Here is a 16,841-nt window from a genome sequence, read left to right as displayed (position 1 = left end):
TGCTGAAAATAGATAGGAGAAAAATTGGCCTATAATTAGCAGGATCACTCCGAGAACCACCTTTATAGAGTACTATAACCTTAGCTCGCTTGAGAGATTCAGGGAAAATACCTTTCTCGAAAGACAGATTGACGAGCTTAGTCAGTGTTGACAGAATAGCAGGTAGAATGGCACGGATAACCCTTGTAGGAATTTTGTCTGGTCCTGAAGAGGATGATCCTTTAAGAGTATTCACGATACGAGCTACCTCAAATTCAGAAACAGAATTCAAGACCAACGACTTCAAACATGAGGGTCCAAGAAAGGCTCTGAAATCGCAACGAGAAGTTGCTGAGCTTGCAGAGGAAGCAGTTACCTTTCCTATATTAGCAAAATAAGAGGTAAGCTCTAGCTGAACATCTACATCTCCTTGGACGGTTTTACCATCGATTTTCAGCATTGATGGAACTGAAGGCAGAGGGGGAGTTGGTCTAAGAACTGAATTAATTAAATACCATGTCTTCCTTACATCCTTCCCATATTCAGAAAATATCCTATGATAATACTGAGACTTGGCCTTCCGACACAGAGAATTAAATATATTCCTATAGGCCTTGAATCGTTCGTGATGAGCTAAAGATGGTGAAGCCTTGTAAAGCTTCCACAAATAATTTTTCCTTTTCCAGCTTTTATGGAGACCTGGAGTCATCCATGGATTCAGTGGTGCTATCCTTTTCGAAGTATGGGGTGCTGGACCCCGATTGCAAATTTACAGGATTCCTTCTTTAACTAAATCATAAAAGGAATCAAAAGAGTGGTTAAAATCTAAATCAGAAACCAAACTACCCCATGGTACATCAGCCAGACGAGAATTAAGTAGACTTAGCTCAGTATCACCATAACGAAAAAATGGAAGATTAGATGGTGATGCTATACGCTACGCTTGATAAGCACTCTTATATCGGGAAATAGCGGGAAAATGATCAGAAATATCACTAACCAGCACCAAAGTATCTAAAACATCTTGTGACGAGAAAATATTATCGATAACTGAGACGCTTGTGTTTCTGTAACTCCCGCTGGTATACAAACTGAAGGTAGAGTTCCCGAAGAGAGCATCATTGACAAAAAATTGATAGTTGAAGCAGAATTTTGATCCAGCAGGTTGAGGTTAAAATCACCCATAAGGATTAGTTCACAGGGATGTTTTTGGACTGAGTTCAAAACTTCTTTCAGAATTTTCAAAAACGAAGGAATAGATCCCCTGTGGGACCTATAAACCAAACCGACAACTAAGTACTTACGTATTGATTTAATCTCAATAAATAGGGATTCAAAGATTCCTTCCTCATTTCTGCTCAAATCATTTCGGACATTATATGCAAGACGATCAGCAATATAAAGCATAAGGCCACCTCTCGCTATCTGTTTCCTATTCAGCCTCTCCATCATATATCCTGGAATATCTAGAAGGATATCCTGTTTTGAATCCAGGAAAGTTTCACATAATCCTATAACATCAGGAGTTCCATCACTAACGATCCGTTTCAACTCATCAATTGACGAGCAGAGTCCCTGAATGTTCAGATGAAACACAGAGAAAATATCATCTCGTTTAGAGGAGGTAGAACCATTTAATTGCGAAACATACTTACTTTTAAAAACCGAATTAGAATCATTATTCATCTGATTTCTATTTCCAATTGAATTATTAATAATATTTTCAATATCTAAAGGATTATTTTGTAAATCAAGTAAACGATCCCCCAAAGAGTTGATACCAGCCTGGCCACTACTCATGGTGGATGGCAGTTCCGCTTCACTACCAAGCCCACCAGACCACAGGTATAAGAAAAAAATATAAGGAAAGAAGGATAAAAAATAATATAATCAAGGTATGGATAAAAAATGATCATAAAATCAAGGTAAGAATAAATAAGAAAAAACAGGGAAAGAGAAGAAAAAAGAAACAAGGAAAAACTAAGAAATCCCCCCATGCCCCCCCACTGAAAAGTAAAAGCACTAAAACTCACAGTAAATGGGTTTGTTCTAATACTATACTGTTGGTGCAAAAAAAAAAACAAATAGCAACCCAATAAAAAAGACACAATATTTGTTGTAGCAGAAGATACCATTATATAAGTCACTATTATTATTTTTATTGCATCGGACCAAACTAACTCAACAAATAATTCAAGTAATACTTTTTTCTTATCAAAACACAAGAAGTAACCGGGCTTCCACAAACTCACTAAACAAAAAAAGTCGTTGCGTTTGAATCAGGCTACTAATATCTGGTGGGATTTCATCAAACAAAAACATTTCCACTGGCCCTTCCTTAAGGCGACGAATACATAGAGATGGTGGTATGGATCTCGTAATCCAAGTTTCAAAACGTGTTTTTTCACGAATACTGGTTCGGATAGCTAAACGTTTTTTTCGAACTTCTCGAACAGACGGGGGAGAATCATCGGATAGAAAAACATTCTGATTGCCCATGATATTTTTTCCACGAAGATTTCGAGTCTGTTTTAGAACTGCCACTTTCAGCTCCCTGGTCTCCATGATAACCTTTATCAGCTTTTTTTCAGGCTTAACATCAGCTATCGTGTATTTGGGTACCTCATGGATTCCAAGGCATGACGAAATTATACTATCGAAAATCGCCTTAGCGTTTACAATATCAATCGCTGTCACATTCCATACTAGAATATTTTTATCAGTTTCTTTACTTTCCAGCTTCATCATTGTATGCCTTAGGTTAGATAACTGCGATTTCAGTAAACAATTTTCATCAACCAGCACAAAAATGTGGTTCTTCAAATCGTTGGTTTCTACTCGAGGCTGATCACTTTAGGCTTAATACCTTCCACCTCCAATTTCGATTCTAATACAGATTCTTCAATCTTGGAAATCCTTTGTTCTAATCCTTTTAAAATTAACATTCAGCTCATTTAACGTAGTCGAATTTTCTTTTACAGTCTGTAAAACTAGACTTAAACTATCAGCTAGTGATTTCAATAAGATTACTTCCATAGGACTGGATGTGAGAAAAGACTCGTCAGATTTATTTTTCTTCCTCTTTCCTCCCATTATACAAAATAGTAATTGAACTCCAAGAAAAAAAATAGACTGTAGAAATATACTACCACATAAAACTCCTTTAATTACTCACTTTGCGTAATATTGGCATCTGAATCTATCCAAAAAAAATTTCGACAGCAAATTAACCTTGCTGAACACTAAATGAACGGTCCAACGCAAAGTAGGAGTATTTACCTCGAATGCATTCTTGTTTTATCAAAACTTTGTGAGAGTATATCCGTTTTAAGATGTTCACTGAATGAATGCTATGTGCGAACTGAAGGTAATATGTTTTTACAAACTCGATGGAAATTGTCAATTCTGAATTATTTCTACCTTCTTCTTCAAATCATAGCTCCGTGTGCACTTGCCTACTCCCCCCTTCACGCTCCCAGAAATTTTCAACTTGTTACCCCAAGCCGTTTCCGAGATATTGCAGATATGCCATTTTGATTAGCTTATAACACATAGTGTCTATACAGTTCTTAAACGCTTTTTAGATGAGACAAAAAATTAGAACCCTTCCCCCTCCCCTCCAATATAAATACTGGAAATCCCCTTGCCTCACCAACCCCCATCCTTTCCCCAACAGCACCTGAAAGTTTCAACTTCTTCCCCGAGCCACTCCTGAGATATGACAGATATGCAGTTTCGATAAATTGGATGGACGTAGTGATTTTCAATTTACCTCTGTTCCTTTTCCCAAGCCAAATTTGAGGTCCACCTGTCTGCCCTTTTAAGTTTCCCTGAAAATGTCACCTTGATATCTCAAACAGATATGGTATTTTGATAACCTGGCAACACATAGTTGGTCTAGACAGCCTCTCGAATAAAAATGTTCAACCTCAAACAAATTGCTACACAAATGATTTTTTCACTTACTGACCAAAAATTATGTGCTGATTCCGAATCTGAAAAGTCTTCCGCTCTAGCTCACAAATTCGAGTTTTAAGGTTGATATTAAAGTTAAGGCAAAAAAAATGCTGTGGAGTAAATACCAGCAAATGTGATCAGATATGTCATTTCTGCGTTTTTTGCTAATGAACAAAAACCTAAATATTTTGAGCCTTTCTCTCATCTCTCCCATTATAGTTGTGGAAAGCGGGATCGAACCAGAATTTTTTTCAGCTTACTGTTTGAGATACAGTCACTCAGCTGGGTACCGAAAACAATCTGTTTGCAATTTCCCTGGAAAACATCTAGTAAATCTTCCGTCATTCAGAGCGCCCAGGAACAACTTCAAGAAAGCTTGGAGTCACCCTCTTTCTTATTCTACCGCACAATAAATAATAACAGAGAGAGTGATTTTAGATAACAGTTTCATTTTCTAAATTCAGTTTGGAATAGCTTCAAAATTATTCAAATCATATTTCATTATAGGAAATGACCAAAGACGCCCTATTAGCCAATGGAATCCAGCTAGAAGATAGAGGGGGAGATACAATTGCTGTACCTATTTCAGCTTTAAAGCGGATAGGTCTGGAAGCCCTTGTTGAGTCAATAGTTCTTCAAGCTGAATTATTAGAAGTTTCTGCTGATCCCAAAGGTCCTGTGGAAGGAGTTGTTGTCGAATGCCAGGCAGACCTTAATCGAGGGTAATATCTTTTTGAATGTTTTTAAGTTGCTATAAAAACAGGTTCCACATTAGATTTTGGAATGATTGTAGTCTTTTATGTTGTAACTGATAGATTGGAGATTTACTTATTTACCTGTTTATTTGATTTTAGTTTTATAACTAATCTTTGACCCTCAAGGCTTCTTTCAGACGTACCGTTTCTGTCCGCATAGGTCAATATAGATCCGACTTTTTAGGGAGGTGGGTTTTGGGATTGGCAAATAATTTTTCTCCTTATGCCACTGCAATGTACTAACACATAGGTGCAAAGGATGCTCTAAATCCATGCAGGAAGAAACGTACAAAAAAGGGTACTTTTTTGTAGATGGAGACATAATTTATTCACGAAAAAATCAACAAAAGAAAGCGTGAAGCCCAATAACCTGGGCTTTTATTGCCACTCCAATAAAAAGGCATTAATTTACATCGATGCATTTGGGTTGATATTTCACAGCAAAACAAAAAATATATGAAACACAGAACTACTTGAGAAAAAAAAAAAAAAAAAAAAAAAAAACAATTCATAAACCTGCGCAATGGTGTCTCAACTTTTCACGTAAACCAGGTCTTTCAACAATATCCCTACTAGAAGATGGTGTTTGGATGGAGCAGAGGAAGCAGACTTCATAATTACTCTAATCGGCCTCCTATACATACCAAACTGTCTTATTAAATGCCCTTAGACATCAGCAGCTGTCTCAAACATAGGACAAAGACACATTGGAGCAATATTATTAATAACATCATACATTAGTTTAAGGTTATAAAATAAGCACAACCCTCAAAACAGTAAAGTATGAATTCGCGGATAAATATTGCTAACTTAGGCATGTCTATCAATTCCATAAATAACACGCTCAGCTGAATTCTGGAGAACCAGCAAAGGTTTCAGGTGAACATAAAATATTCCAGACCAAATAGAACAACAGCATAGTAAATAAGGATGGACTAATGAAAAATATCAAAGACACAAAACTTTTTGCGGAAACTGATGCTTTAATTTTCTTATCATATCTATATTGCTTGCTACTTTTGATGATATATACTGTACATGCTTTGAAAAACTTAATGTTTCATCGATTATTACGCTTAGGTATTTCACTGACTTTTGACGTCTTATTTTCAAGTGTCCTACTGTAAGCTCTTGTAACCAGGTGTAATATGAAGGCGATCTGCCCCAGACAACGAAACCAGATTTGCTCTGATCTTCTTTCAAGAACTTCTGATTACCAATCCAATGAGCCCTCTCTGAAGCTTATACGATCACCCTTTCTAGATAAATCTTATATGCCCCAAGGGCATAACTTACAACCCTTGCCCTGAGGTTTCTGGGGGGCGGGTTGTCATCCTCAAAAATTGTCCTAGATCTTTCAACTACGTTGAACAAAATGGCTGTCTCAAAATTTTGATTGGATGTGTTTGGGGAAATGGTGGGTATGGGGGCCCTCCAATCACTTTCGAATATTAAAAAGGGCACTAGTTTTTCAATTTCCAATCGAATGAACTCTTTTCGAAGTTTCTACGACAACAAATGGCCATCTAAAAAATTTAGATGTACTTCGGGAAAATAATAGGCGTGGAGGGATATCCTTAAAAAGGGCCGTAGAACTTCTGATTACCAATCTAATAAAGCCCCTCCGAATTTAATACGATCGCTCTTTCTATATATACTTATATCCTCCCAGGGCGTAACTTACAACCCTTGCCCTGAGGGGTCTGGGACGGTTGTCATCCTCAAAGACATAATTTCCTGACCTTTCATTTACATTGAACAAAATGGCCATGCCAAAATTTTGATTGGATGTATTTGTGAAAATGGTTTGCTTGGGAGGGGGTTATTTGCCCTCCAATCACTTTCGACTACAAACGGCATTAGCCCTTTCAGTTCCCATTCGAATGAACCTTTTCTAAAGCTTCTACGGCAACAAATGACCATCTCAAAGTTTCTATCAGATACATTTTGGGAAAATACAAGGGGGGGTGATCCACCCTCCAATTCCTCTGAATCTCCAAATGGGCTCTATAACTTTTTGTTAGCAATTCAGTAAGTCCCCTCTGAAGTTTTCACGATTGCCCTTTCTATATAAACCTTATATTCCCCCAGGGCATAACCTACAACCCTTGCCCTGAGGGCTTTAGGGGGGTATCATCCTCAAAAACATAATTTCTGTACCTTTCAACTACGTTGAACAATATTGCTATGTCAAAATTTTGATTGGATGTGTTTGGGGAAATGATGGGCGTGGGAGGGGGTTTAGATGCCTTCCAATCACTTTTGATTATCAAAAAGGGCACTAGTCTTTTCAATTTCCAATCGAATGGGTCCTTTTCGAAGTTTCTATGATAACTCCTTCGATACGAAGTGCCCTGGTCTAAAAAAAAATTATTGTGCCCACATCGCTCTTTGCTTAGGCAACGCTATTGCGCTGCCTATGATTACACGGTAACGAGTGTGCTTTAATTTCACTTGATAGCATCTGTGACGTAGTTTTATAAGTCAATCACATTGTTCCTTATTTCTGGAGGGACAAATAAACCCCTTTGTTCTTAAGCCTCATCAATTTGAAAACCTGTCTGAAATCTTAAGCCTATAAAGAGAATGAAAAATAAAAATGGCACTTTTTTGTTTTTTGTTTTTTTTTATTCGTTTTCCTGTGTCAAACTTTAAACTACTAAAAGGGACGAAAAGGCTTAAGTCACAGGATTTTTTTTTTTTTTATAGAAAAAAGCTCTTCGTTTCTCTGTAGTTAACTCTGCTCCTACCTCAGAGCGAGATTTTTCTTAGTATTACTCTCTTAATATTATTTTGTTTTAACTTCTGTTCTTCTGTTTTACCCCTTCCAGATAAATTGCCATTTGAACTTGTAACCAGGTACTAATGAGTAAAACAAATTAAACTTTGTTCTGGTTTAACGGTATTAGCATGATTTATTTAAGTCACTTTATTTCCCGAAAATGAAGAATCTACTTACGAAAAATCAGCTAAGAACCTATGCCACCAAACAGCTTATTAATGTGTAGCTCTCCCTTGAAGACGGTGTTGTCTTTGGGAATCAAAATAGTGTTAATGTTCGAATTTATAGTTGTGCTTATTTGTTTCGAATGTTCAAGGTGGGAACACTGACGAAAATTTGATAATGTCCTAAAAACTTCATAATTATAAAACAACCAAAACAAAAATCTTAGGAAACCGTGCTTTTGGAAGCGTGAATCCTTTGATCTGTGGCAGCGTGGTCTTTATTGTGCTCTAGGAGTAACTGTTCTGAATTATTACCGTAATTGTAATAATTATCCTGAATTCATAATCATTCTGATTTTCAGGATATTGTCAACCCTTTTGATTCAGAGGGGGACTCTTAAAAAAGGAGCATGGCTTGTTGCAGGAACCGCATATGGAAAGGTTTGTTAATGCTTTTTCTTAGTAGATGAAGGCTATATATAGATAACAAAAAAATGGAACAGAAAAATCGACTTTTCACCTGGAGATACTTAACACTCGATACTTTTTTGCGCTCTGCTTGGGTAGAGGGTTATAGTTTTTTTTTGTATTTGAGCAAACTTTTGGGTTAAACTTGAAAAAACACTGTGGCAAAAGTTCAGTGTAAAAAGAATAGAAAAAAAAAATAAAAGAAAGAATTGGCCCCTCCCTAATGTACATTGAGATATTGGTTATGGATGTTTATTGTTAAATTTTTTCTATAAAACAGAAGTCAAGGGCTGGGAGATAGTAAAAATTATATTTGCGTGTTTGAATGGGTTAAGTGGAAATGTATACAACCATATTGTGGAACGAAGGGCAATGAACAAAATTTATGTTAATTCATTTTATTAATTTGCCATAGCATGGATATGAATGCTCTCAACTATTGTGCTTTGACAAGGACTGTCAGAATAAGAATGGACAGGTGATTGTCTTGGTAAACTTCAATTGTGGTGTCACCGATAGTAATAGCTCATGGTCTGAAATCCTTCTGACCGCTCTTGCCGACCTGCAACCTGTATCAAACGACTGTTGTTTCATATATGTGCACCATTCAGGCTCAAATAGCTCTCTGGATTTCTTTTTCTGCTCGTAAAATCTAAAGTCACTTAGTTCTAGCCATGTTTATATTAGTTTATCTGTGTCTGATCATTTCCCTATTAATGCTCATTCGAATTCGCTCTTGTGAATAGTTTCTCAAGAAAAAGGAACTATCCGAATAGAATAAAGTCGACTCTAATGCATATTCTAATGTCTTGATAGTGTGTTGGCGAAAATCAAGATACCGGTGCAGATAGCGCAGCAGAATGCAAAGGTGTCAGTCAGTGAAATGCAGACTCTCCTAAACATATATTGCTCAGAGCTTACTCATGTGCAGAAACAGCTGCTTTTCCTAAACGTAAAGTGCACTTAGGTTTTGAAGTACCCAAGCGATTTTTTAATCTAGAGCTGATTCACGCTTGTGAATTTTCTAAATTTTGATATCAATTGTGGGATAGCTGTGGTAGACCCCAATCTGGCGCTGTTCAATTTTTGAAATTCTTAATAAACATAAAGCAGTAGTGATTGATAATTATAGTGAGAGACTGACTGCAAATTGTAACGAAATGTGGCAGTTCACTGGAAAGAGGAAAGGTGATTGTTAATCAAATGATCAAGAGATACCCCTAGAGCAAGAATGGGTTAAATTGTATGCAAGTGACACCCCCCCCCTTCTGATACCGATTTGGAAGACGACTTCTCTTGAAGGCTTTATGTGACTCAGGGTGATTGTGACTTGGGTCACAGCTTCACGATTAGTTTGAAGTAAACAATACGTTCTAAAACCAAAAAAGAAATTTTCATATGGAGTCGATCAGTTCTGGAGTATGAACCACGTACATGGTACTATAAATCTGTTACACCACTTAGGTCTACTGTGCCAAATGATATTTAACTGTGGGATAGTCCCTGCCGTGTTCTGTGCTGGTGCTGTAGCCCCGGTGGCGAAGAAAGGGAAAAATAAAAGAAATACAGTTTATGTTAATGGAGTAAAGATAGGAGAAAAATAGTCAAAGTCATGGAAATTGTCCCAGAATTTTTTTTACATCAAAATATTTGGAAACATTATCTTAATTATTTAAAAAAATTCAGAATCCTCCTTGCACAAGTGTCCCAAATTTGCCCTAGAAGGGGCAAAATGAGGGGGGGGGGGAATTGATTTTTGTGTGTATAAATATTTTGGAGTGCAAATAGTCGTTTCCTATCAAATCAAGCAAGCTGGCTCCAAATATGAGCTCAGGTTTTCAATATTCCGTACCCTAAGGTGCATTTCCACCCTAATAGAACGAGGGGGTGGGGTAAAACTCGGAATTAAGAGGTTGATGCATTGCTTGGTCGTTTTTTATAAAATAGATGGTGTTGAGTTCGAAAATTAAGTTAAAAACTTGACTTTATCTAGTCAAGTACCTCATCTTACCTAAAACGGTTGTAAAAGTTGACCTACATGAACCAGTTATTTCAATAAATTTTGGCTGATTCACCATTACTTATCAAGCTTGGAATGGTGCTTTAAAATATGTCTCGAACAGTTTAGATTCAAACCAGTATTCCAGAAATCCCTTCGTCATCCAGTTTGTGGTTTGCCTTCCTGAGTGCCATTATTTAAGTGATCTAATCAGTTGGGCCATCTACCATAGTACTTGCTAGATGACTGGGCTCAAAGATTTATGCAAGGTTTGTGTCGTTCACCTCTGACCAACCGCATTACTGAAAGGCAAGTCTATCGTCGATGTAGAGCATGCCGCAAGTGCTTTAAGAAATGCTACTGTTGTCTTAGGTGGATTTCACACGCGCAGGATCTTTCTAGGAGCCATTGGCTTCCTTATGGTTGACTCGGTACTTTTGGAAATCCTAAGTCAAGCATACGCGCCTAACACTGGGCATGTTTGGCCCAGCGTTATTTCGTATTTACAAATTAAATTAACTGAAAGTTTTGATTATGTTGCACACCTATGTGAAGAATTGAAAAAGTAGTTTGAATCTTTAGATACTTTCAAATAATAAAAAAAAACTGTGCATATTAATAAAAGTATCTTTTTCAAAGAGTTCTATTTTATGGTAATGTTATTATCCAAAAACATGTAGTTCAAATATTAATTATATATATATATATATATATATATATATATATATATATATCAAAATGTTCAACAGGGTCTATTGTATTATTTTAAAATTAAGTGGACAGGACTGGAAAACATTCTTGGTAGATCTGGGTAGATAACACTGGGTATGTTACAAGGCAAAGCTATCTCGTGCTGTGCGAGGTTATGGTCTGTTGGATGTAGCCCTTTGTGCGAACCTTTTGTAATCAGAAGTAAATAGCAGAGCGATAACGAAGAGGAGTAGGAAGAAGAATTAGCTTTAGATTGTGCTTTAAAATCAAAGTGTTTTTGTGATTTACCTGAGTTCTAAACGTTCTTTTTTTATAACTGATTGATCTGAAGTTTTGATCTCGATTAAAAAAGTGGTTAAAGATGTTACACTTAGCAACACCTTATATTAAAGGCCCCCTAGCCTAAAGGTGGACATCAGGCTAATAGTAAAAAACTGCTTTTTTACCTCATATTTGGCAATACAGTACTTTATTTGATTTAAAATGATCCTTTAGAAGCAGGATCCTTTAAATAATGACCTGCATACTTTACCCCCCCCCCCGCCCCCATTTCATAAAGGTGGAAATTGATACTCGGGTACGTAAAACTAGGCGTCGGATTCGGATTCATAATGCTTGACTTGATAGGAAACGACTATTTAAACTCCAAACATTTATAAGATTTCCCCCCTGATTTTGACCCTTCAAGAAAAAATTTGGGACACTTGCGGGGATTCGGGTGGATTTTTTGTGTCATTAAGTTGATTCTTCTGTACATTTTGGCGCAAAAAAATCAATCCTGTGACAAGCTTCCCGAGGGCAAACCGTATTTTTCCTCCACTATATCCGCCGAACACGGTTTCACCAGTGATGGGCAAATTGCTAGAGTTGATAGTTATCGATGAAATCACTGAAGTTTGTTTGGCATCAGAAAATGAGTTTAGTTTTAAAAAAGGTACAAACGCAAACATGTACTCAGAGTTATTGCTAATGTTTTAGTTGACGTTGAACAGTAGTTATTATAGCTATTAGTCGTATAAATATATAGTACAAAATTGTTATATAAATATATATATATATATATATATATATATATATATATATATATATATATATATATATATATATATATATATATATATATATATATATATATATATATATATATATAATATATATCTTTGTCACTTTAAAAGCTATTTGTCATATGGTCGTAATTAATTTTGCTCCTACAAGATCTTTCTAACTCGAAGCTCCATTGAATTTGATCATATTAGTAATCTTGCAGATTAAAGGTATGCTGAACGATCAAAGGTCTTCAATTGAGACTGCATCGCCTGCAACTCCTGTTGAAGTATTCGGCTGGAAGGATATGCCGTCCGTTGGGGACTTAGTGTTGGAAGTTGAATCTGAGGTTAGTATGCATCCGATTGTTTGACTTTTTAAGTGGAAATTTGCACAACCATATATCTTCAAATGATAAGTATATATATTATTATATTATATTAGTTATACTAAATTATGCAAAATCCTGTCACCTGCTAAATTATATAGGTTAAAAAATTGACAATACCGATAGATAAATTTCTTACTGAATAAACTCTTAATAAATACTGACGAAACCATATGTTTCTTAAAATATCAGGAAAACAAGTATGCGTAAAAAAAGAAAATCAGCACAAAAAAAGCTGAATGCATATGGCACCAAACAGCTTAAGAAGATAGACTTCATTTGAAGATGTAAGCTGTCACAAAACAAGCTGAATACATATGGCACCAAACAGATTAAGAAGGTGTAGCCTTCATTTGAAGATATAAGTTGTCACAAAACAGGCTGGATACATACGGTACCAAATAGGTTAAGAGATGTAGCCTTCATTTGAAGATGTAAGTTGTCACAAAACAAGATGAATACATATGGCGCTAAACAGCTTCAAAAGGTGTAGCCTTAATTTGAAGATGTTTTTCGGAATCAAGTTATTGATAATGTCTAAATTTTTACGATTAAAAAGCACTGTCAAATCTAAATAATAAGTTTTGCTCATTTGTTTTCATAATTTAATATGGCAACATTGACAAGATTGTAGTACTGCCCTGAAAACTTCATAATTTTGAAACAACCATTAGAAAAATAGTGGTTTTTAGGTATGAATAGACCCAAGACGGGTCCAGGAGGTTGTTTTATTTTGACGTCATTGACCAATCTTCTTTATTTTTAAGCAAGCACGCAAAGAGAAACAGAAAAGAACAAGTTAAGTAAGAGAAAATTTGAGGGAATTTGGGGGAAATCTAAAATAATCTCACCAGTTTGGGCTCAGAGATCCCTTCCCCTGACCACATGCCTACTTATAGACTATAGGTAACTATAAATTCGTGGTCAAAGAGTATAAAAAACTACTAAGAGTTGAAACTTCGTTGTCAAACACCTTTGGTCCTTAATTTAATTGATTATGAGATAGAACAGCGTTAACAAAGGTCTTATCGTTATATGGTATACCAGAAAAATACATTAAAGTGATCTGCGCTATGTACGAGAATAATACTGCTGCGGTTAAGATAGGAAATGAGGTTAGCAACTGGTTTTGTATTAAATCAGGAGTTAAGCAGGGTTGTGTTCTATCCCCCTTTATATGGATCATTTTGATGGACTTCGTCTTAAGGAGCACAGAAAAGGCAATTGGAGACCATGGAATCAAATGGGGAGGAAGAACGCTCCTGGACTTAGATTATGCTGATGATTTAAGCATATTAGATGAAAGTGTGAGCAAAATGAATGAATTTTTAGAGGTTTTACGAGTTCAGGGTGCTAAAATAGGTTTGAAAATTAATGATAAGAAGACTAAGTCACTAAGGCTAGGAATAAGCGAAGATGAACAGGTGACATTAGGTAACGAAAAGATTGATCAGGTTGGGAGCTTCAGTTACCTTGGTAGTATTATTAGTAAAGATGGTGGGAGCAGTGAAGATGTTAAAAGTAGAATAGCTAAAGCTCAGGGTGTTTTTTCACAGTTAAAAAAAGTTTGGAAGAATAGAAAGATAAGTCTACAAACCAAGATTAGAATATTGGAAGCTACAGTGATAACAGTGGTCAAATATGGCTCTGAAGCATGGGCACTCCGAAAAGCAGATGAAAATTTACTAGATGTTTTCCAGAGAAATTGCCTACGGATTGTTCTGGGTACCCGGCTGACTGACCGTATTTCAAACAGTAGGTTGTACGAAAAGTGTGGTTCAATCCCGCTTTCTGGGGCTATAATGAAAGAAAGGTTGAGATGGCTAGGCCACGTTTTACGGATGAAGGATGACAGATTACCGAAGATTGTCCTTTTTGGCCAACCGTCTGGGGCTACACGGAAAGCAGGTCGTCCTTGTCTGGGTTGGGAGGATGTCATAAATAAAGATTTAAAGGAAATGGGAACTTCCTGGGAGGGTGTAAAGAGGGAGGCTTTAAATAGATTAGGTTGGAGGAGGAGCGTGCGTAGCTGTGTTGGCCTCAGGCGGCTTGGTGCTGCAGTGAGTTATTAGTAGTAGTAGTAGTAGTAAGAGTCGAAACTGGTACTACTGTTGAAAAATCACCAACACCATCTACCACTTGCCGACTTGTCTTTGTGGGTATACTTGTCTTGCCGGTATTTCAAAACAATAGAGAAGGGAGAAGAAAGCAAAATCCTATCCCTTGCAGACTTGCCATCCTAAAGTCAACTAACCCTGCTTGGCCTGTCAAAATTTCCCAACCTATCCTAGCCCCATATTTTGATGACTGTATTTTGACTTTTAACATTTTTTTAAATTAAAAAGATGCTCATTATTAATCAGTTATAGAGAAATTTCAGCTGTAATTCTGATTTAATATTAGTTTAATATTTATTAATTGCTATTAATGTAATAGCAGTTTAATATTGCTAAATATCCAATTTTCTTGGAAATTTTTCACTTTTTTAGGGAAGAGTTAGTAGACTAGAGTTTACACAATAATTAGCACTGGTAGTTTTAATCCCGGTCTTTCCGCCAAAAACCTAATCCGCCGAAATTATGCCGTTAAATTTCTCAAAATTCTACTAATAGGAGTTTTCTTTTCTCTTTGCTCAAACTGGTGAAAGGAAAGATCAGCATCATATAGCGACTCTCAGTTTGGTTAGTAGTAATAATATATATTAGGACCCACTACAGGGCCTATTACAAGTCTTTCATCAGAACCATTGCCGAGTATGAATGCCCACTGTATGCTGGTGTTCCGAAAACGTTTGCTGGCACCACCCCAAAAGATCCAAAATAGGGCTAATAGGGCAGGTTTAGTTGTTCCCCACTACTCTCTCCAGCCTGATAGTGATAGGTTTAATGTAACTTCGATGGCTGTTTTCTGCAAGGACTGGAATTCACCTCCTTCTCTAGATCTTTCTCGTATTGTGCCTCCGATTGCACAACCAAAAAGACTGACCCACAGGCACATAGCTCGGTTCATTTATCTTGAGGCTGACAAGCCGAGAACAGATTATTGAAAGAAGAGCTTAATCGACGTTGCACTTCGATCTGGAATAATCTTCCTGAGAAATCCCCAAAAGCCCAATCCATACTATTGCTCCTCAAAAGCTCCCCAAAAAGCTCCTCTGTTGACTCTTTCAAGAGAAGATTCAACAGTCATCTATCCCCAAAAAGTATATCCCCAAAAAGTATCCCCAAATAGTATCCCCAAAAGCTCCTCTGTTGACTCTTTCAAAAGAAGATTCAACAGTCATTTAAAAACCTCGTTAAAAGACTAGCGGCAAATCAGATATTTCATTGTACGTTGTGCCGCGAATTTGGGAATGAAGAAATTTTCTGAGTAACGCGCAAATAAAACCGCTAACTCTAATATAATAGGTAGTGCAATGCCTAAGTAAAGAGCGATGTGGGCACAATGTAAGATTTGTTGTGTTTTTTTTACCAGGGCACTTCGTGTCGAAGGATTTTCGTAGAAACTTCAAAAAGGGTTCATTTGATTGGAAATTGGAAGGGCTTGTGTCATTTTTAATAGTCGAAAGTGATTGGAGGGAAACTAACACCCCTTCCACGCCCATCATTTCCCCAAACACATCCAAAAAAAATTTGAGATAGCCATTTTGTTCAACGTAGTTGAAAGGTCCGGAAATTGTGTTTTTTAAGATGATGCCCCCCACGAGAGCCCTCGGGGCAAGGGTTGTAAGTTATGTTGTAAGTTAAGGGTTTATATAGAAAGAAGGATCGTATAAACTTAGGAAGGGGCTCGTTGGATTGCTAATCAGAAGTTTTAGTGCGCCTTTTGTGATTTAGAGTGATGGGAGGGTGGATACCCCCCCCGCACCTCGTGTTTTCCCAAAATCCATCTGAGTGAAATTTGAGATGGCTATTTTTTGTCGTAGAAACTTCGAAAAAGGCTCATCCGATTGGAAACTGAAAGGGATAGTGTCATTTTTGATAGTCGAAAGTGATTGGAGGGTAACTAACACCCCTCTCACACCAACCAATTGCCCAAACATATCCAGTGAGAATTTTGGGAATGCCATTTGGTTCAACGTAGTTGAAAGGTGCGGAAATTATGTCTTTGAGGATGACCCCCCCCCCAGAATCCTCAGGGGAAGGGTTATAAGTTATGCCCAGGGGGCATATAAGGTATATATATATATATAGAAAGGGTGATCATATAAACTTCGGAGGGGGCCTATTGGATTGGTAATAAGAAGTTTTAGTGCCCTTTTTAAGATTCAGAGTGATCAGAGGATGAATACTCCCCCCCGACATCTTGTATTTTCCTGAAATGTATCTGATAGAAATTTTGAGATGTCCATTTGTTGTCGTAAAAACCTCGAAAAAGGCTCATTCGATTGGAAACTGAATGGGCTATTTTTAATAGTTGAAAGTGATTGGAGGGCAACTAACCCCCCCCCCCACGTCGACCATTTTCCCTAACCCATCCAATCAAAATCATGTCTTTGAGAATGATCCTCCCCCCCCACAGAGCCCTCAGGGCAAGAGTTCCCGAAATGCATCTTTGAGATGGCTATTTGTTGTCGTAGAAACTTCGAAAAATG

General features: G+C 37.0%; 1 protein-coding gene across 3 annotated transcripts in view; it reads left to right on the top strand.

Moving 5' to 3' along the window:
- The window catches only part of LOC136030560 (translation initiation factor IF-2, mitochondrial-like), a 146,195-nt gene that overhangs the window by 88,692 nt on the left and 40,662 nt on the right, over positions 1 to 16,841 (top strand). For all 3 annotated transcript variants that reach the window (XM_065709618.1, XM_065709619.1, XM_065709620.1), the window contains 3 exons: positions 4,444 to 4,658; positions 8,000 to 8,078; positions 12,083 to 12,208. In XM_065709618.1, the coding sequence (XP_065565690.1) occupies positions 4,444 to 4,658; positions 8,000 to 8,078; positions 12,083 to 12,208 (420 nt within the window). The remainder of the gene's footprint in view (positions 1 to 4,443; positions 4,659 to 7,999; positions 8,079 to 12,082; positions 12,209 to 16,841) is intronic.

The sequence above is a fragment of the Artemia franciscana genome, chromosome 8 (assembly GCF_032884065.1).
Source record: "Artemia franciscana chromosome 8, ASM3288406v1, whole genome shotgun sequence".
NCBI lineage: Eukaryota > Metazoa > Arthropoda > Branchiopoda > Anostraca > Artemiidae > Artemia > Artemia franciscana.
The sequence above is the reverse complement of the archived record's forward strand: the minus strand, read 5'-3'. Positions and strand labels throughout refer to the sequence as shown.